Source organism: Falco punctatus (genome assembly GCF_963210335.1).
Source record: "Falco punctatus genome assembly, chromosome: 9".
Classification (NCBI taxonomy): Eukaryota; Metazoa; Chordata; class Aves; order Falconiformes; family Falconidae; genus Falco; species Falco punctatus.
In genome coordinates, this window is record NC_137589.1 from 53409957 (window position 1) to 53430511 (window position 20555).

Sequence of the window (20555 nt, forward strand, 5' to 3'; positions counted from 1 at the left end):
TCCCTGGTTCTGTGGCTCACATCCATGTTTCATCCCTGTTCCACCAGCCCAGGCTGGAGGGAAGCTTCCAGCGGGAAGTGGGGAGTGATGGGAGTGACTTCCACAGGGTCCAAAACCACTTTGGCTTTGTCAACTGCGGCAAGCACAAGTCACCTCAGCTCGTGGCTCTGCAGCACACAAGGGCTGCTCCCACTGAGCTGCAGCAAGTTTCAGGGCTGGCCTCACCGGTTTTGAGTTGGGTGGGTTTTAAGCCAGCACCCTGGAGCTTCCAACAGCTTGGAGGAGTTCTGGCTCCTCCTCGCAGACCTGTTACGGGTCTCACAGTGGAGAAGGCAGCCCAAGCAGCGGTGTCTCCCACCACCACTGCCGCAGCTTCCCAAAGCACTGGGCTCTGTCGGCATGTCCTGCCCGGCTGCGTGCCCTGCGCCGAGTGCCCCAGCACTGGCAGTTCCTCACCTACGTCCCAGCAGGCGCAGGCACAAGCACCGGGGCCCTGGCTCAGTCACACGTACTGCAGTGCTGCGGCTGCCTCCTTCCTCTGCTCCATCCCCAGCTCCTCCCATAGCACCGAGGCTACCTGCAACCAGGGGACGGGCAGCGAAGCGAAGTGTCCCCAGCTTGCCATCACCTCTCCACCCTGCTGTGCCACCTGTGCCTGTACTGGCTGGTGGGACCCTGTGGTTGCAGACCATGCATTTGGCCATCTCCTTCTCCGTGTTCTCCAGTAGATCCACTTAGATCTTCAGGTCCTGCGTGATCTCCTGGAGCTGGTTGTTCTCCTTCAGGTCCCTGCTATAGCTGTTCAACCTGCAGCTCTCCTGGATCATTTGGTGGCCTTGGACATCCCGCTGTGGGTCTCAGCTACTGAGGCTTCCACCCACTGCTCCATCACCTTCATTAAGCTGTGGGGAGAAGAGGGGTGCAGCCCCTCAAACCCTGGGTGAAGGCAGCCACCCACCGCCCGGGCTAACCCCAGCACCTGCTCCAGGGCCACAGGGGCTGGGCCACTGCCAGGCAGGGGTGCAGAGAGGTGGCAGCTCAGGGGGACCTGGCAGGGAGCTCACACCACCCCAGCTCACCCAGCCCAGGGATACTTGCAGAGTTTTTAAGGAAATTGCTCCTCCACCCCAGAAAACTCTAGGTTTCAACCAAACGTTGCTCTGCCGAGGAGCTGAGGTTTACACCAAACAAGCCTGGGCTCTTGGAAAGCAAACACCCTCCTCCAGAGCTGGCCGCAAAGGTGACAGATACCGGAGCCCAGCAGGACTGGGCTGCACATCTCCGCGCTGAGGCTGGTGTTGGGTTTTCAGTCCCAAGGCCAAACCTAGCACCAATGACGGAAATCGTTCCCATCAGCATTCCCCGGGGGGGAGCTGAGCTCCGTGGAAATGCCACCCACCTTCTCACGCCTGGATCCCAAGGGAGAGCTCCAGTCTCACACTCCCAGCCCACCCTCCTCCCTCCCTTTCCCCATTACAGTTTGCATTCCCAAAGCAATCCTGGGCAGGGGGAACCGCCAGACCCTCACCGCTGCACCTCTGAGGCAACCCCAGCAAGGTATGCCCTGGGGACATTACGTGGGGCGATGCCACCCGGCAGAGCCAGCACCCGGCACGTCAGCTCAAACACAGTCTGATTTAATCCTCACTGGGCTTCAGCCCAGACGTGGCACAGGCCAGGGACAAGCCCAGTTGGTGGCAGGAGGCCACGTGTGCCACCACAGGAGCCAGCCCCTGGCCTGAAAATCACTCCCTAAAGTCCAAGCCGGTGGGAGACGGCAGAGTTGGCATCGCTCAGGTTGGTCCTGGAGACATGTCCTCAGCAGAGGCAGAGCACAGCGCTCCCCTAGTCCCTCCACCTGGCAGGGAACAGGCTCCCCAGGAGCCCTGGGATGAATCCTGCCTTGGGTGGATTTGGCACATGCAAATTCGAAGAACCCTGGGGGATCTGTCCAGGGCAGCTGTGTCTCTCAAGCAGGAGCAGACAGGATCAGGCCACTGGCCCGCGGTGCTCCCAGCGGGGTCACAGTCCCTCATCCCTAGGAGGCAAGGATGCAAACGTTAGCTGTCCAGGCAGGAGCAGCCCCGACGACGTGTTCACGCCTGCAGCAGAGGCGGCGGGAGGGTTGTTTTCCAGCCTCCCCAGCCTGGCCGCAGGAGAGGCTCTGCTGCCAGCATAAGCAACCTCAGACAGGGAAAGTCTGACCCGGTGTTAACCCGTTAACCGTGGCAGCGCTGCCTCGCATGCCTGCAGCCGCCACAGGGACACAGCCCAGGGAGCAAGCAGCAGCACCGGGGTGAAGCTTTCCCCCATGAAATGCCCTCAGCTCTCTCCAAACCTGGGTGACTTTTTCAGGAGGTGAAGGAGCATTGTCCCTTCCTCATTTGAGGGGCTGGGGAGCAGCAGGATCCGGTCCCTGGGTCCCCTCCAGCCCACTGCAGCCCCACATCCCTTTCCCCGCCTGGAAGAGAGGCCCTCATCTCTGTTTCCCAGTGCTTCGAGTCTGATGGGGAGAGCTGCTGACACATGGCAAAAAGGAACTAGGCACCCAGGACACATCCAAACACGGCGCTCGCAGGGAGATGCTTCCCAGCCACTCTGTCCCCTGTCCCCAGCACCACGTGCTCAGGTCCCACAGCCTCGCTCACCGTCACAGCTCGTCACGGGCGGTGGAGCGGAGGTGGCCAGCGCTGCCCCGTGAGTCCCTCAGGGTCTTCTGTGAGCCAGTCCAGTCGGTCTCCTTGCCATCGTCATCCCAGATGGTGGAGGTCTCGGTGTCACTCAGCCAGTTGCTGTCCCCAGCATAGTGGGTAGGATAAACCAGGAGCGGGTGAGCTGAAAACACCAGCAGGTCCCGAGGGGCAAAGTGCCGCTTGTAATCCTCGCTGGGGAAAGCAGAGGGGACCCGAGAGGAGAGACTGGCTTACAGAGCATGGTCCAGTGGAGAAAAAAAGGCTGGAAAAACTGTACTGATCACCTGGGGAAGGCACTGTGCAGGGCAGGTGATGGGGAGGGACATGGGGTACCGGGGAGGGGGTCCAGGGAAGGCAGCCAAGCTGGGGGTCTGCCTTGTACTGCTGCTGCCTGCAGAGCCTGGCTGGGGAGGGACCACGGAGGGACTGCAGAGGGGATGGGACCCACCTCTCCCCACCAGCCTCGGTGGCACGGGGCTGGCCCTGGAGCGGAGGGGGTCTCTGGCACAGCACCTCACTGGCCCGGCCCTGGCTGGCCCCAGGCCAGGCTGTCTGGGTTATCCAGGCAAGCATGGGACTCCCAGCTGCTCCTGGTTCACATCCAGAGCACTAACCCACCCCTCCATCCACCTCCAGCCTCCCTTTTACATGCCTAATCCCTCCATTTCGCCATTCTCCTCACTGGCTTTCCGACCCCCTCCTCCCCCAGGACACTCTGCTGCCAGCACTCACACACTCCCTAAATCGCCTCCCCCTCCCCAGACTCAACCTTGCTGCTGACCCCCACCTGGGAAGAGCGGCACAGATGTGCCCCAAGATGGGGCTAAGACCCACAACCAGGGGCAGAGGACCACATAGACCCCCAGCGCCAGGGTACAGGGGGTTGCTCCCCCCTTGCCAAAGGGCCAAGACTCGTGTGTGGGGCCAGCATCAAGCCCCAGTTCCATCCTCACCACCATCCCCCCACCCAGCACTGGCAAAGGGCCATTTTCCAGCGGCCGGCAGCCAGGCAGCGGCTGGGGTGGAATGAGCTCATGCTACAGATGTTTTCTTCCAGCATGAGTAACACTGGCAGGGGGGAGCCGGGTGGGATGGTGACAGCAGAGAAGAAACACATGCTCCCTCACCGGCACAGCCATGCCGCTCTACAAGCGCCCCTCCTGCACCACTCGCTCCTTACTTGGGGTGCTTGTCATACATGATGGGCAGGAACTCGTCCACCGGCAGCATTTTGGAGAGGGGCTCAGCAGCCAGCAGCTTCTGCGCCCCACGGTGGGAGATGGCGTAGGCTAGCGTCCAGTACGAGTACCCGGCCACCACCAGGTTTCGCACGCCTTCCACAGGTGCCTCATCCTCTGCGTTCACCTGCTTCCTCCCCAGGTAGCTGCAGGGCGGGCAGCGAGCCATGAGAGCCACCCCCAGGGACTCCCACCCCACGTCCCCCCAAGCCCCAGCACCTACATGAGGTCCCAGTCCTGCTGCGCTCCCTCCAGCTCCTCCATCAGCTGCCTCAGCCGTGCCGGGAAGGCGGCCTCGAAGCGCACATCATCCTCGAAGACCACTGACTGCTCCAGCCTCCGAGAAACGATCTGTGGGGAGAGGGCAGAGGTGCAAACCCATTCCAGCACCGTGCTGGGCCATACGGGTCCACTCACCCTGACAAGACACCCCTTTCCCCACATCCTCCAGAGACCCGGTGATGCTCACAGGGTCCCAGCCCCATGCAGGTGGTCCCACAGCCCCATACCTCCTTCCAGATGTTGTAGTGGCTGAGGAAGCAGCCGACCTCACCCTTAGTGAGCGTGCGGCCAGAGAAGGGGTCATAGTACCCGGGGAGCAGGTCCACCCCCAAGACCTTGATGTCACTGCTGTTGAGGGTGCTGCAAGGCAAGGGGCAGCATTGGCGAGGTGTGTGTGTCCCCTGACCCCGTCACCTCCCCAAGGTGACGGCAGGATGCTGGCAAAGTAGAGATGTGTTCCCCCATGGTCACCTCCCATCCACGGCATCCATCACCCGCGGGGCAATCTCCAGCTCCTGCAGGGACTCCAGCATCCGCCGGCGCCGGTCCGGCCTCCGCACCAGGTTGATGAGGAAGATCTGAAGAGGAAGGGGAGAGCCCCTCCAAGGGGGCATGTTGTCGCAGGGTGGGGACACAGCCTGCCCGGCCACTGCAGGATGGGGGAAGGGGGCTTGGCCAAGGCCTGCGGCAGGTTTTGCCATAGATGGATGCAGATAGAGGGATGGACAGGGGGACGTGGGGGGGTCCACTTGGCACTTACTTCATCAAAGCCCATTTTTGTGAGTGGCTTGGGGAGGAAGGAAACGTGCCTGGAGCGCTGCATGGGGGGGCCATCCACTGCAGAGAGAGGGGACACCCGGTCAGTGAAGCCCACACCCCTGCGGTCAGGAACCAAGGCTGACAGCCCTGCCCCAGGGACCAGCACCAGGTCCCTTCACCCCTGGGGCAGGAGACACCTCCAGGACCCCAGCACCCACAGGCACTCACCCATGGCCTCCAGCGTGAGATGCACAAAGTTGGCGTGTTCATCCTCCAGCGTCTGGTGGGCCTTCACGGGGACATTGATGTAGCCAAAGCGCTGCTGGTTGCACACATGGACCTCCACACCTGCCGGGTGGGACGGGTGAGCACTGCAGCCCCCCCAAACCTCCCCCCGCCCCCTCAGCACTCACCGGCTGCCTGGCAGGAGTAGGCAAAGACAATGATATCATCGAAGGCCCAGGTGTAGTTAGGATGGGGCGGGTAGAAAGCCAACCGCAAAGTCTCTTCCTTCCGCAGGTCGATCAGGAAGGTGGCATAGACCATGGGGACGGAGAAGCAGCCCGTCCGCTGCCGGTTCTTGGTGGGGAAGTAGTCAGCCGTCCGGCGGTAGTAGCCCTGTGGCACACTGGCATGAAGCCTCTACAGTGGGGGACTCCTCTGCCGCGGGGCGGGGGGATCCCCTGCCCTGGGACGTACCTGGGGTGTGATGCCACACCAGAAGTTGGAGTAGAAGGTCTGTGAGTCCAGCATCGGGGCCACAACCGACTTGTTCTGCGCCATGAGAAACTTGAGGGTCTGGTTGTTGGTCAGGATGCTGTCAGTGTCCACAAACTGCGGGGACAGCACAGGTCCTGGAGGTGTGAGGACACCTGCCTCAGCCCCCTCCCCAGCAGTGCCCGTGTCCCTTACCAGGATGTAGTCTGCCTGCTGCTCCCGGGCATAGGTGAGAGCCTCCTGCTTCAGCCTCATCAGGTTTTCGTAGCGTTTGTCGCTCCAGTGCTTGGGCCCGAGCTCGTCGGGGTAGGAGCTGGGCAGGGGGGAGGCAGGGGTTAACCCCGCTCGCTGGGAACGCACAAACTCGGTGCATGCTGCTGCATGCCGGCAGGCTGAGTCAGCCCAGCTCTGTCTCCATGCGGCTCCTGGCAGTGTCCCCGGACAGGGACAGGGAGCAGAGCAGGGTGCTGCTTCAGGAGCCCCTGGCAGCCCGTGCCTGCTGCCCACCCCCGCACTCCCCCAGCCTCACCTGGGCTCCTCCTGCACCTTCCAGGCCACTGAGTGATAGTCCTTCCCCACTGCCCCCAGCCACTCCCGCAGCATCGCTGTGGTGTTGTCCGAGTTGTGGTCAGTCGCACACCTGGGGTGAGAAGACGTCAGCCCCTGGGGTCCCCCCAAGGGACAGCCGCAGCCCCCTCCCCACACTAGAAACAATCCCAGGGCCAAGAGGCTGAGCCAGCGACAGACTCGCTTGGGAGCACAACATGTAATTTGAAGGAACCGAGGCTGCACTGGCAGGAGGGGGAACGCGAATGGGTAATTTCTTTCCCGGTGCCACGGCCGGCCAGGCTGTCCCACAGCTCTCCTGCCGTGTCCCTGCAGCATGGCGGCAGCCCTGGCCATGCTGTCCCCGTCCCAACCCTGCAGCTGCCCACCACCCCCTTGCCCATGCACATCACAGCACCCCACATACCCCGCGGCACCCCACACACCCCGCGGCACCCCACAGCTCCAGCAGCCAGAGGAAAGGCCCTGACAAGCAGCTAAAATCCTCCTCCAAAACGTTCCTTTGCCATGCACGGCCACCGTCCCCAGCTTTTCCACCCCACCTCACAACAGTGTTTGTTGGGCACCCCAGCACAGACAGGGCTGAGCCCCACATTGCACTGGGGCAACTCCCCAGTCCCCACACTCTACACATCAGAGAGCCCTGAGCTTCCCCCCAGGACCCTCCGCGATGCAGGGGACAAGGCAGGACCTGTGCCCCCCACGGCTCCCAGCTCCGCAGGCAGCTCTTGAAACACCCCGCAGGGCCCTGCAGCTGGGGGCTCCCAGGGGCTGCAGCAGGCGAAGGGAGGACCCCTGCTCCCCTGCTGCTGGCAGCCGCCCCTTGCCCCAGCCCAGCTACCCCTGCCAGGACTCCCCTGCCAGCCCCCACCTCGGTCCCCTGCAAAAGCAGCTGCAGAAAAGTTTCCAACAAGCTCAGGCGAGAGACAGCGGCGGAGTGTGAAAGAGAAGGAATGGGGGTCCTCTCCCAGCACGGCAAAAGGCGGTTTGGGGTGTCTTTGGGGAAGGGGGGGCTGGGGCCGAGCCCTGCAGGGAGGGGGAAGGCAGCGCCTGCCCCTGGCGACGCAGAATCCCCCTGAGCCCAGGGCTCCCCTCCCTTGCCAGCCCCGCAGCTTCGGGGGGGGGGGAAGGTGGGGGTCCTGTCCCCTCACCGTGTCGCAGCACCCAGCCCCTCCCGGGTCCCTGCTGGGTCTCGCACCCGGGGCAGAGCCACCCCTCACCCTTTGGGGCGTGGGGGGGTGTTACCACCAGGGTCCCTGTCCCCCCGGGTCCCCACTCCCCCCCAAGCCACCATCCCCTCAGATCTCTGCTGCCTCCACCCAGGGCCCTGTTATTTCAAGATCCCTTCGAGCTCCCCCAACTCTCCCCAGCTCCCCCGTTCCCCTCTCGCCGTTGCCCTTTGGGTCCCCACTACCCCCGGCTCCCCATTCCCTCCCAGTCCCACCTATCCCCCAGGACCCCTCTTCCCCCCCCAGCATCCCCACTCCCCCGGGGCTCACCGCTACCCCCAGCGTCCCTGCGACCCCAGCATCCCGGCTCACCCCGGGGGTCCCCACTCCCCCACAGCCCCCTCCGCCCGCCGGCTTCCTGCCGCCCCCGCACCCCGGGGTCCCGGCTCCCCCCAGGGTCCCCGTCCCTCACCACAGGGCGATGCTCCCCGCGGGATAGTCCATGCGCTCCAGGGCTCCCAGGCAGTGCGGCAGCGAGTGCTGCGCGTTACGGGCCAGGAGGGCGAGCACCACCCGGGGGGGGACCGGCCCGGGCCCGGTGCCGGTGCCGGTGCCCAGCAGCAGGAGCAGGGCGCAGAGCGGCCCCGCGGCGCCCATGGCGGCGGCGGCGGGCGGGGAAGGGGCGGGCTGAGACCCGCGGCGCTCAGCGCACCCCCGCCCCCGGCCCGGCCCCGCCGTGAGCCCCGGGGGCGGGGGGTCGGGGTGGGTGTTGGGTTTCTTTAAATAAACCCGATATCGGGAAACAGCCCCCGCAGCCCACGGCTGGGGGTGAGAGGCCGCGGGGACACCCCCGGTACCCCCTCCCTGAGGATGCTCCTGGGCATCCCCCGTGTGCCCCCTGCCAAGCTCGGGGTCGGGTCCTGCGGGCGCCCAGCACCACGTGGCTGGGTGATGGGCAAGCGGATGGGGGGGCTCGTGGCTGGGGGGGCGGTAGCCAGGGGTGATCATGGCCGGGGGAGGCTCCTGGCCCGGCGGGCTGGTGGCCAGGGGGCCCTTGTGTCCTGAGTGAGTCGTGGCTGGGTGGCTCTCCCCCATCACGTGCCAAGGGAGCCCACCCCACCAAGTCATGTCTCACCCAGGCTGCCCGCCATGGCTGGCCACCTGCGGCCCCTCAAGCCTGCCTGCAACGTGTGGGGGCCACCGGCAGCCCCGAGGCCTTTGGGCCATTTGGCCAAAGCCACCCGTTAACCACCCACCCCACGAACGCGGCCTCCGGCTCCGCAGCAAGCTGGGAGAGGGCCGCCTCCTGTGGAGCAGCAGCTGCAGCCCCCCACCCCCCGTGCCACGCACCCCCTGCCGCGGTGGCCCCGCAGCCCAAGTGAGTGGCCGGTGCCATGCGTGGGCCAACCCGCACCCACCCGTAGCAGGGCAGGGGCCTGGCCGGGTGGGCGCTCCAGCCGGCTGCGCCCGCTGCCGGGGGCCCCCGGGAGGGCTGCGGCGGGGGGGGGGGGTCGGGGGGCGAACGCTCCAGCGGCACCTGGAAGAAGCAACGGAGAGAGTGGGGGGCCAGGGGGGCAGCGGGGGTCCCCGGCGATGCAGAGGAGCAGCGGGGCGGGGGGCGACCCCAGAAGCCGAGCACAGCCGGACCCCTAACCCGTGTCCAGACCGCACCCGCCTGTGTGCCCACACACACCCCGGGAGAGCTGGCCGGGGGCAGCCCCTCTCCCCCGCAGCAGCCCCCGGGCGCGGCCCCGCGGCCCGAACAGGGGCGGGGGCGAAGGCAGGGCAGCGGGGATGCCCGCGGAGCCCACGGCCGGCCCGGCCCCGCGGGGACACGCACCCGGCTGCATCGCCCCCCCGCCGCCCGGCCCCGCGCTCGGCCGCTGCTGCCACCTCCAGGCCCCGCGGCGCAGCACGGCGCGGCACGGCCGGGGGCAGCCGGGTACCGGCACTCGGTGGGGAGTCAGGGGCTGCAGGGTCCACCAGAGCTGGATCTGATCCCCGTGTCCCTACATCCTTCCATCCCCACCCTTCCTCATCTCTGCATCCCTTCAGCCCTACATCCCTGCATCCTCACATCCCTCCATTGCTGCATCCCTGCATCCCTTCCCTTCTTCATCCCTGTATCCCTTCACCCTTACATCCCTCCATCCCCACATCCTGCATCCCTTCACCCCTATATCCCTGCATCCCCACATTCCTCCATCACTGCGTTCTTGCATCCTTTCCCTTCTTCATCCCTGCATCCCTTTGCCCCTATATCCCTGCATCCCCTTGTCCCTACATCCCTGCATCCCCTTGTCCCTACATGCCTTCCCCTGTACATCCCTGCATCTCTTATGTCCCCACATCCCTCCAACCCTGTGTCCTCTCCTGGGGGTCAGACAGCCCTCCCCTGCCTTCAGCACCTGGGAAGGGCAGAGAGGGATTGCAGTGCTGGATATAACAGGATTCTGGGAGGCCTGGATCCCAGGAGGCCAAGCAGGGTGGCTCCCAGCCTGCAGACTGGGATGAAGCCCACGGAGCTCTGACTCCCTGCACCGCACTGGGGCCAGGGGCTCCCGAGCCTGGACATGCCCTGGTCTGGGCTGGGGCCAGCCCTGGGATGCTGCTCGGTGAGCAAGAGCAACACCTCATCGTTGCCTGGAGTTTTTTCCCAGGAAATCCCACTGTGTTCTCAGCCCTGTTGTGCCCTGCCCCAAGGATGCAGCATCCCTGGCCTGGTGCGGTTCCGCCACTGGTGCACAGCCACGGCCCTGCTGCCCTGGCACCGCACACACCAACGCCCCAGCTGTCAGCTTGGGGACTGGAGAGGGAAAGACCACTCTGTCCACAGCCCCACCACCCCTGCAGTGGGCGGAAGAAGGGGTGCTGTCACTGCGCCCTGACATGGGGAAACTGAGGCATGGGCCGATGCAATGTGCAGCACACGGGTGGGCCAGGAGTGGCCGAGGGATGAAGCGTCCTGCGCCTGCCCTCGCAGGCTCGGCTGGGGTCAGGATTATCCCTGTCCCTGCAGCCAGGTCTGCAGCCTGCCTTCCCCCCGCAGCCCGGCTGCCACGGGGCTCGTGGCTGACCCTTGGAGGCCGCTGGGGGCTCGGCAACACCTTGCAAGCGGCTTTGCCCCTGCAATGGAAGACCCCCCCCCAAGTGAACCTGTGGAGAAGGGGGAAATGGTGGTTACCTGCCAGGGCACCCACTGCATGTCCTCAGGGTGACAACCACCCAGCTCTGCGCTGCAGCTCAGCATCTCCATCTCCACCACTCTGCTAGCACAGGGCTGTGACGGTCCCCGCACCCCAGGAGCAGGACTGGCAGGGAGGTGGCAGGTCCCCACAGGGCCCAGGGTGTCCCAACGGCTCCACGCACCCATGGCGATACCTGTAACACAGAGACAGCGTCAGGCCTGGAAGCATCTGCCCGGAAAAAGAGGCACTGCACATTTCCGACAGTACATTTTCTTTTTTGACAGGAAGAAGTTGCTTTTGGACCCAGGGCTGAGATTTTTGGCCACCTCTCACCCCTCTCCACCCCTTCCTTGGAATTTTCTGAGATTTTCAGCAAAGCCTTTGAAAAGCTCCAAGTTCCTCAAATGTCACATTTTTCTGCTTTAAAAGTCTCAGGTTTGGTTGCAAAACCCAAATATATAAAGATGTATATGTGTGTGTGTAGAAACTCAGAGATTCTGTGGGTATGTGCATGGCCGGGGGGTCGGTGCAAGTCCCCTGGCCATGAACAGGTTTTATTGAACTTATTTCACAAGAAAAAACATCCCAGGGGCCCAGTTGGCTGCCAAGGTCCATGGTGCCCCTGGGTGCCCCCAGGGGTCCCCATTCCCGTGCCATGATGCTGCCCGAGTTACACTGACCCCTCCAGACCGCTGCCCCGACTCATCCAGCTCACAACCATGGCCCAGTTCACAGGTGGGGAAACTGAGGCACAGAGCCTGTACAGCCCCCCAGCATCTGCCCAGCCAGTGGGGAACCTGGACCCGAGGGAGTGTCTGTGACCCCACCATGCTCCCTGCTCTTCAAGCCCCTCAACCTGAGCATTCCAGCTGTTCCAGCTGTTTTCGCCACCCTCCAGCTGTTGGGTAGCTCAGGAGGCCAGCACTCCCCTCCCAGCTGGGTTTTCCTTCCAGGTCTCTGCTAAATCCATCGCATCCACGGGCGCCACTCTGCTTTCCCCCTCGGCAGGCTGCTTCCGCAGCATGCAAAATCTACAGATCTTCCCACCCAGAAAAATCCAAGGAGATTTTGGCCATCTTGGGGGGATTTTGGGCATCCTGGGGGAGATCCTGGCCACCCAAGGGGGTTTTGGCCTACCCAATAGATGCTTTGCCAGGGGAGCTGGAGGCTGGAGGGAGCAGCATCCCCATCTCAGCCAGTGGGGAATCAGTGCCACCGTAAATGGGGCAGACACATGTCTCCGGTCCCAGCACCCACTGGGCTGCATCTCTCCCGCACCTCAGCCCGTCGAGAGACAGCCTGGGGTGTTCCTGGTGGGCTGTGAACATCGGGGAGGGAGAAGCCTCCCCAGGGGTCCCTCTTGATGCCCCGCTGGGCGCAGGGAGCCAGGGACATGTTCGAGCCCTGCAGCGGCCAAATCCTGGCCCCCCCTGGCTGGCGTAGCTGGCTCAGCCTCAGAACGGTCCCTTTTCTCCCCAGGTTGGATCACACCTGTTGGCATCAGAGCCAGGGGTGCCCAGAGCCAGCATCCTGGCTGTGGGTGGCAAAGGCGACCCAGCACCCATCAGCCCTGGGAGTGGGCAGAGGGACACCTCCCTCAGCGAGGGGAAACTGAGGTAGAAGGGTGACCCCAAACTGCCCCAGCCCCATGGGGCAGGGAAATGCCGCGCACCCTGCCAGGGCTTCACTCTGGGGGCGATAGGAAGCTGCTCCCTATCCCCTCACTGCACCCTCGCGGAGGGATGGCAACAGAGCAGTACCCTGATGGGATGGGTCCCCCCCAACATGCTGACCCGTGTGCTCCCACCCCCTCCCTCCTCTCCCCCCCCAGCAGGGCTGACAGTCGGTCCCCGTCCCAAACCGGGACAGCTGTGACCGACAACAAAGCTGTCCCCTTCGGCACAATACCCTTCTGTCCCCCCCCAGATGCTGACCGCTGGGGTGGGCAGCGGCCGGGCTGGAGGCGTCGAGGGGCTGTGCCAGGCCCCCGCTGGCAGGGGACAATGTTGGCAGTGATGGAGAGTAGGTATTTCAAAAGGTTTTGTTTTCGAGTTGACCCGCCGAGCCGGCGTGACCCTGCAGCCCCCCACCCAGCCCTGCTCCTCCGTCCCAATAGAAACCGGCCACATTCCTGACCTCGGGGAGGGGGGGGGGAGTTTCAAACCTCCCTGGGAAGGAGACAATGGGGGTGTCAGGGCCGTGATTTAGGAGGGGGGGCTCTTTCCATCACAAAGGCGAGACAAAGGCACTCTACGCTGGGAAAGGGGCTTCGGCGGCGGCTCAGGAGTGGGGCCGTGGTATTGTGCCTGGCCAGCCGGCCTCGGCAGCAGGGTAGCCAGGGCCCACCGGGTGCCACCGGCTGCTACCAGGTCCCACCAGGTCCTCTTGGGTCCCACCAGGCTGGCCATCCCAGCCCCTACCACAGCCATCCCTGCAGCCACCCTGGGGACCAGGGTCTGGTGGCTTCACGGGTGTCACCATCTCCCATGGTGGGAGGGAGCGAGTCCTCCATTCCCACAAGGGACAGCTGGGGCACCCCCAGCTCCCCACAGCACCCCACGCTAGGGTGGCTGGCCAGGGACTAGCCCAGCACAGGGGCTGTGGGGACCCCATGGGTCAGCGCTGGGACCCCAGGGAGGGCCCATGCAGGTGGATGTGCAGCCCCAGCCCCCCAGCCCCCCCTCCCTGTCGGCCTTCCCTGGGTGCCCAGGGCCAGGGTCCCGCTGTCCTCTCCCAGGGCCAGTCCCGGGGCTGAGGGATGAGCAGCTCCTCTGTGAGCTGGTCAAAGGGGCTTTGTGCACCCTGGGGCTGCCAGTGCCCAGCACCACACGCCACCGCCAGCACGGGCACCACACGGTGCCCACCCTGTCCCCATCCCACAGCCGGCACCCCCCAACCCCCCTTTTCCCAACTGTCCCCTGCTCTGACCCTCCTCCTCCATCCCTGGGGGGGCTCAGCCCCAAACAGTAGCAAGCCCCCCCAAAAAGCCAAGAAACTGCTTAAGCAGATGCCCAACTTACAGTGTCCTCTGCCGCCGCTGAGCCTGTGTCTCCGGCTGGCTTCCTGGTGCCGAAGGGCTCAGAGCCTGCACAGAGAGGGGATATTTTTACAGGAGAAATATTTTTCTCCCGGTGCTGGATGGTTGATCCAAAGGAAAAGCTGGAAACAAGTTCATTGGCTTTTCTCTCGCTCCCTCTCCTTGCCCTAATTTTTTTTTTCCTGGCAGCTGGTGGGAGGAAGGGAGCTGGCAAGGTGATGCTTTTTTGGGAAGAGGGGAACTGCTGGTGAAAGAGGCATTCACCGCGCTGGGAGCCTGGGAAAGCCGAGAGCCGGGGGGCCGGCGGGAGGGCGGGAGCCTGATCACTGACCGTCGTGCTGAGGCTGACTGCTGTGCCGGGGCTGACCACCCTGCTGGGGCTGACCGCTGTGCCGGGGCTGACTGCCATGCCAGGGCTGACTGCCATGCCGGGGCTGACCACTCTGCTGGGCCTGACCACCGTGCCGGGGCTGACCGCCGTGCCGGGGCTCACGGCTGTGCCAGGGCTGACCGCCGCACCGGGGCTGACCACCGTGCTGGGACTCCTGGCCACGCTGATGCTGGCCGAGCGGAGGCCGGTGGCAGGTGGAGGGGGGCTGGCAGGGTGCAGCAGGAAGCCAATGACATCATGTTGTGGGGGTTTTTCCAGGATGAAATGTAATTTGCAGACGAATTCCCCAGCCGGCCGCGAGCCCTGGGCTCCGTGACAAGGCCAGGTCCCCCCAGGACACGCAGGCGCCTGCTGAGGGAGTGCAGAGCTGGGCCCGGGATTTATTTTTTCCCCTTTTTGGGTCAGAAAAACTACATTTGAGTGCCTAATGCCCTGGTGCTGTGCGAGGGGCTCCCTGGCACGCAGCAAGCAGGCTGAGCAGACCACAGCCCGGCACAGTCGGCGCCAGCGCCCCGTCAGGGACCCCCCATCCCCGTGGCAGGGCAGGATCCGGCCCCAGCCGCCCAGCCCAGGATGGCTCCTTTCGCCTCTTCCCTCTTAATTTTGTTTAGAAACTTGTCAGGTTGGTACATAAAGGAGGTGGAAAGATCAATCCCGGCTTTTCATCAGTGTGGGAAAAAGTATTTCACTAATCCATATTTATTGGTGTAAGGAGCAGGGGGGGGGGGAGGGGGGAGGGCGAGAGACCCTAATGGTCAGGAGCAAAGGACAGAAGGGACAGTTTAAGGCTGCCCTTTTCGGAGAGGTCACATGTCACCAAAATCTTTCGGTTGTCTCGGGATTGGTTACATTCTGTTCTCTTTTTTTCTATTGAGGTTGCCAAGCAACTGGGTAAGACCAGCCAAGATATTTTCTTTATTACAAGTGGAGCAGAAAGCAGCAAGGAGGAGAGAGATAAAAAAAAAAAAAAAAAAAAAAAAAAAAAGAGAGAGAGAGAGAAGAAGTTTAGACAATTAACATTTATAGGATCACATAACTTCATTAACTCGGCTGAGATTTGGGAAAGAGACTTCAAAAAAAAAAAAGGTGGTCAAGGGAGCATTAGGAATTACAGCGAGTTAAAAGGCCGGCAGGTCCGGGGCTAAAACAATGCCAGGGAGGTGTGGGCAGTAGTAGGGGCAGCAATAGGGGCAGTGGTAGGGGCAGCGATAGGGGCAGCGATAGGGGCAGCGATAGGGGCAGCAGTAGGGGCAGCGATAGGGGCAGCGATAGGGGCAGCGGTAGGGGCAGCGATAGGGGCAGCGATAGGGGCAGTGGTAGGGGCAGCGGTAGGGGCAGCGATAGGGGCAGCGATAGGGGCAGCAATAGGGGCAGCAGTAGGGGCAGTTGTAGGGGCAGCGGCCTGGGGCAGCAGCAGAGGCAGCGGCAGGGGCTGCCCTGCAAGGGCTCCCGCCACCCAGAGAGCTGCCTGGTCCTGGGCCATGGTGATGACCCAGGCAGGGGCCTTCAGCTGCTGCTGCTGCATTTCTTTAATGCCACCTTTCTTTTGATTTTCATCCTTCTAGGAAGCAGGTTCATTGCTAACAGCGCTGGCAGGGAGGGGTGGGTGCGCAGGGAGCCCCTTGCAGGGGCCATGGCAGGAGCTGGGCATCCCCCTGGCCCCCGCTGTGGCATGTGTCAGAGGCTGTGGGCACGTGGCTGTCCCCAGGCCCTGGGACACCCTCACACCTCTGCAGGGTGGGCAAAATCTCCCAGGGCTGAGAACGTGACTGCGGGAGCGCAGCCCCCAGCTGCAGATCCCTGACCCCGGGTCCCTGCTCAGGGCTCAGGCCTGGCACTGTCCCTGGGCTGTCCCCTGGCCCAGACCTGGCCCCACCGCAGGCAGGGGACATTGCTGGGGGCAGGGGACAGGGACCGGGGTCACCCCACAGCTCCGTGGGGCTGGGCTGCTCCAAGCATCCTGGGGGCTGTGGGGGCTTCTCTCCCCACATCAGCTGATGCTCTCTTGGTGATGATCACCTCTCCCCAAGCGGGCAGACCCTGGGCAAGGACACGGGGAGGAGGTGAGGAGGGGCAAGTACAGTCCCCTCCGGTGAATCCCCCCAGCCCCTGCACGCCCCTCCAGCATCCCCCCTCCCCCGGTTCTGCCCGGGGACCCCAGTGGCACCCAGGGCATGGCAGGGTGCAGGTGGGAGCCGGCCCCACGCTCTTCCCCGCGGTTACGGGGACCCCCAGTGGGCCTGGGCTGGGGGGGTCCCCGGGCGGGGAGAGGCAGGCGATGCCCCCGCTCCCCCGGCCAGAGCCCACAGCTGCCGGCCTGGCAAGTCGGTAATATTCATTAGGGGAAAACAATGAGAATTATTTATCCCCGGCACTTTCCCTGCTGTGGGGGGCCGGGGTAGGGTGCAGGTGACCCCGTACCCCACTGGGGACCCGGGCAGTGCCACTCCCGTGGCAGCAGGACCGGGGCGAGGGGTCCTCGAGGGGAACCGAAGGGGCAGGAGGCGACCCCAGCCCCAGCCCTGCACGGCGGCTTAGGGGGGACCCCCGTACCCCCGAGAGGGGCTCACCCCGGCCGTCCCCGGGGCGGGGCGCCGGGACCCCGCGGCAGGGCGCACCCCGGGCCCCGAGCGCCGGGCCCGGGCGGGTGCGGGGGCTCCGGGCCGTGCCGTGCCGAGCCGAGCCGGGCCGGGGGCTGGGGTTTGGGAGCTGTGTCTTTAAGAGATGGCTGGCTCCAGGTTGCAGCTGCTGTTTCTGTGCTATAGAGACAGTGGAGATTCATTACTCCTAAAACACAATGGGCATTTATCACCCCGTGGTGTTATTCAAATCCAGTACCAATTGAAGGTCATCCCCATTCTTTTCTCGCCGGCTCTGCAACACATTTATTGTTGTGCCGTTCAACTAAAAGCCCTGCCCGGCCCCGGCGCAGCCCGCAGAGCCCCGGTGTGCGCATCCCTCCCGGGCGGATTTGGGACCCTCCCGGGTGGATACGGCGTGGAGGACGCGGGGCAGCGCCGGGGCGGCTCGGCGCGGCTCGGGGCCGGCGGCAGGTGCACCGGAGCCCGCCGCTGTGCCCCGCCGAGCCGCGGGGGCCGCCCGCTCCGCCCCCGCCGGACGCACTTTCCGCGCCCCGTGGAAACTCGGAGCCCCGCGGGCCGGAGGGCGGCTCGGGCGGCCGGGGGTCCGCCGCTCGCCCGGCCCCAGCCCGCCCCCGGGGGGACCTGCCCGGCCCCGCCGCGGAGCGGCCGCGGCCGCCGGCACCGGCGGGGGAAGCGCCGGCAGCGGGCCGGGATTTTCCCTGCCTGGAGAGGGGGGATTTGTTCCCAACTTCGTGGGAGCCGGTCGGTGAGGAGGGGCTGGGGGAGAAGCCTGGATTTTTCCTCTTTTTCCTTTATTTTTTTTTAATTATTACTAGCAATATGCCCCCCCACCCCACCCCAGTTCGGCATTTATACATTTCGGCGGTTTTTCAAAGTGCCCGAATTTCGAGGACGATCCGCTTGAAACTGGTGAATACTGCGAGGCGGGAGCGGCGGCGGCCGCGGCAGAGCCGGGGGTCTGTGCCCGCAGCCCCGCGGCATCACCCCGCCAAGCCCTGGGAGCCACCGAGCCCCGCCGGCGGCAGCCGGCCCCGGCGCACCCATCCTCGCTCACCGGGGCTGCTCTGCCGGGGCCCAATCGCTGGTTTTCGTTTTCTGGCTTTTTTTTTTTCCTTTCTTTTTTCTTTTTTTTTTTTTTTTTTTCTTGATGATGGTTTAATTTTTTTTTATAAGGGCTTAATTTTTTTTTTTTTTTTCGGGCGGGGGTAAGAAACGAGTTGATAAAACCGAGCCTCTCGCCGTGCCGTTGAATGGACAGCGGCTGCGGAGCGCCGCGGCTGCGCTGGAAACTTGTTGGGGCCGGAGCAGCGGCTCCGCAGGGCCGGGGAGCGGGGAGCGGGGAGCGGCGGCGGGCAGCCGCCCGGTGCCCGTGTGTCCTTGTTTTCCAGGCTCCAGCCGGATTCCCCCTGGAAGACCCCGCGAGCCCAGGACGGGAATCTCCGCTCCTGATTGTCCAAACGCAATTCTTGTGCGATGGAGCCGTACGAACCAAGAATTGTGTCTGGACATCTGTAGCAGAGGTTCCAACTCCAGCGGCCGGGCTGCGGGACGGCGCTCGGGGCGGCGGAGGAGGGACGGCCCCTGCCCGGGCCGGGGGCCCGCAGGTAACGGCTCCCGCCCCGGCCGAGCCCCGCCAGGCCGGCACCGAAGCACCGGCGGCGGCTCCGCGCCGCTCCGCGCGGCCGGGGCTCGGCCCTGATGCGTCAAACAGCGGCGGAGTCCTCACCGGGCCGGGCGGGCACCGGGCAGGGCCGGCGGGGCCGAGCCGGGGCCGCTGGGGCCGGAGCCGAGCGCGGAGGGCGAGCGCCCCGGCCCTGCGGCTCCATCTCGGCTTATCCTTCCGGGATTTATTGATTTATTTATATTTTTAATCGCGTTTTAATTTCATGGAATTTATTTCGGCGTGCGGCCGGCCCTGGGGCGCGGCGGAGACCTCTCAGCAGCGGGGGCCGAGGTCCCCGCCGGCCGGGACACCCCCCGCCTCCTGCCGCCGCAGCGGCCGCCCCAGGTCCCCGCCGAGCCGGGCACCGTCCCCGCGGCTCGGGCACCGGGCGGGCTGGGCGGCGATCGGCCCGGCCGCGGCTGCCCCCCGGAGCCCCCGGAGCCGCGGCCGGGGGAAGGCTGGGAACAGAGAGGCTTTATGGCTCCGCAAGCCAGGCGGCTCGGCCGGGGCTGCCAAGGAAACCCAGGAGGAGGAGGAAAGCATTACAAGACCCGAGCAAAATTTCACCAAGAGCCTACCTAGGACAAAGCTGGAGGCAGAGAATGTTTTAAAAGGCTTTTATTTCAGAAACTTTTTTTTTTTCTGTGTGCGTTTCAAGATTTTGCTGTACCCCTCTTTTCCCCTCCCTCCCCTGGCTTCCCTCATCTTCCCATTTCTAGCTTTTTTTTTTTTTAGCAATGATTGGCAGCTTTTACTACAGCAGAAGCTAAGCCATCTGGGTCTACCTGCGCTAGCAAGGGGAATAACACCTCCGGGGGAAGGAACTCATCCTATCGTGAGCAAACAGCTGGGGGGATAAGAACAGACAAGCCCAGCCTAAGGCAAAAATGCAGTGTAGAGGCAGGGCAGGCAGCAGCGCTGAAGACGAACCTGCCTTTTCCCACTTGGGTTTAAGCCCGTTTCAAGCTGCACGCCACACAGGTTCCTTGTTTTTCAGCCAGCTCCCACCATCACCTGGAATCCCTGCTCCACTCCCCCAGCCCACCAAAGCTAACGGCCATCAACTCAGGACAAGAGAAGAGCCTGTGGCCCGTCTGTATCACTTACAAACAGTGCAAGCGGGATCAAGTCGCTGCAACTGGATTTGGAAAAGGCTGAATATTGGTTCGTTCCCAGCAGTGGGCTTGAAGTTAGGGTTTCTCAGATGCAGCAGCATCGTAGCCTGTGGGTGCTTTTAGTTACACAGGTTGTGGTGGGGTGAACGTAAACGTGAGAGAGGAATCACCGCAGAAGTCAGATGGGGGAACTACTCTTTGGCACTCCCTCTGCATCAGACAGAGTAACTCCTCTGTCAGGCACGGGACGGGAAAGGCTCCTTGTACGGAGCGCTCGGGGCATCAGGCCCAGCTGCCTGAGCAGGGGCTGGTGCACTGCACTGCTCAGAGCCTCTCGGCTCCTCCTCGGCAGCTCCCAGAGATCGAGGACAGGGCGAGCAGTGTGTGGTGCAGATCAGCTCTGACACGCACCGATGGAGCTTACTGTACTGGCGAACCCTCTGCCCCAGGAGAGCCGCTGCTCAGGCAGGAGCGCTGCTGCCGGCGACCACCGTGTGCTGCCGCAGCCACGCTGAAATGCAGGTGAGCAGGGCAGGGGGGAGCACAGGAAGGACAACCCTGGTCGGATACTCCTAGAAGCTTGTGCAGCACATTTCAGACCTGTTGGCGCCAATGCTATCTTCTCTGACCCCTTCCCTCTGCTCTCGCCGCGGCCTCCTGGCTAGCAGGCCAGCCAGCCCATTTCTCTGAGGAAACTTCTGGAAAGCAAACAGCATCCATGCCCTAGCAGAGCTGTGCACACCCACTTCCGCTGCGCTCACAGGACTTCCTCAGGGCACGCAGTAAGAAGCCTCCCGCTCCCACTGATGGAAAGGGTTAAAAGCCACTGACTTTCTTTCCAGGGTGTCCAGCCCCAGCCCTTCCCTGGACAGGCTGCAGCAACACAGCTCCCCACCTGCACAGAACGCAATGCAGGCTGATCAAGTCTGTCCATCACAGTGACAGAAAGATAATTTGCTGCCCTTATCACTCTGTGCTGTCTCAGGCCAGGCATGGGTTTGTTTCCCCTCCAACCAAATGGTTATAAATTGACATTGTTCGTGGGCTAGTACTTCAACCTGCCTCAGCTCAGGTATGGAAGATTTATAAGGCACCAGAAAAACAAAACCAAAAAAGCCTATTTCCTCTCCTAC

At 63.8% G+C, this 20555-nt stretch overlaps 1 protein-coding gene across 1 annotated transcript; it reads right to left on the reverse strand.

The window, feature by feature from the left end:
• Positions 1-34: 34 nt before the first annotated feature.
• CERCAM (cerebral endothelial cell adhesion molecule) lies at positions 35-15219 on the reverse strand. Its single transcript, XM_080401029.1, has 13 exons — positions 7898-15219; positions 6219-6329; positions 5885-6002; positions 5672-5806; positions 5386-5590; positions 5201-5320; positions 4974-5050; positions 4685-4791; positions 4441-4573; positions 4155-4282; positions 3874-4077; positions 2649-2885; positions 35-2038 (listed from the first exon to the last, which is right to left on the reverse strand). The coding sequence occupies exons 1-12, from the start codon at positions 8551-8553 to the stop codon at positions 2651-2653; spliced, it is 2229 nt and encodes a 742-aa protein (XP_080257155.1). The 5' UTR covers positions 8554-15219; the 3' UTR covers positions 35-2038; positions 2649-2650.
• Positions 15220-20555: the final 5336 nt, after the last annotated feature.

What these genes read in the sequence shown, in the direction of transcription:
- CERCAM (XM_080401029.1), bottom strand. Translation starts at nt 8,553, where the DNA reads ATGACTTGGTGGGGTGGGCTCCCTTGGCACGTGATGGGGGAGAGCCAC. An exon ending in TCTCACGCTGGAGGCCATGG is followed by an intron (nt 5,051 to 5,200) that starts GTGAGTGCCTGT and finishes CTCTCTCTGCAG; the next exon opens with TGGATGGCCCCCCCATGCAG. An exon ending in CAGCAGGACTGGGACCTCAT is followed by an intron (nt 4,078 to 4,154) that starts GTAGGTGCTGGG and finishes CCCGCCCTGCAG; the next exon opens with CTACCTGGGGAGGAAGCAGG.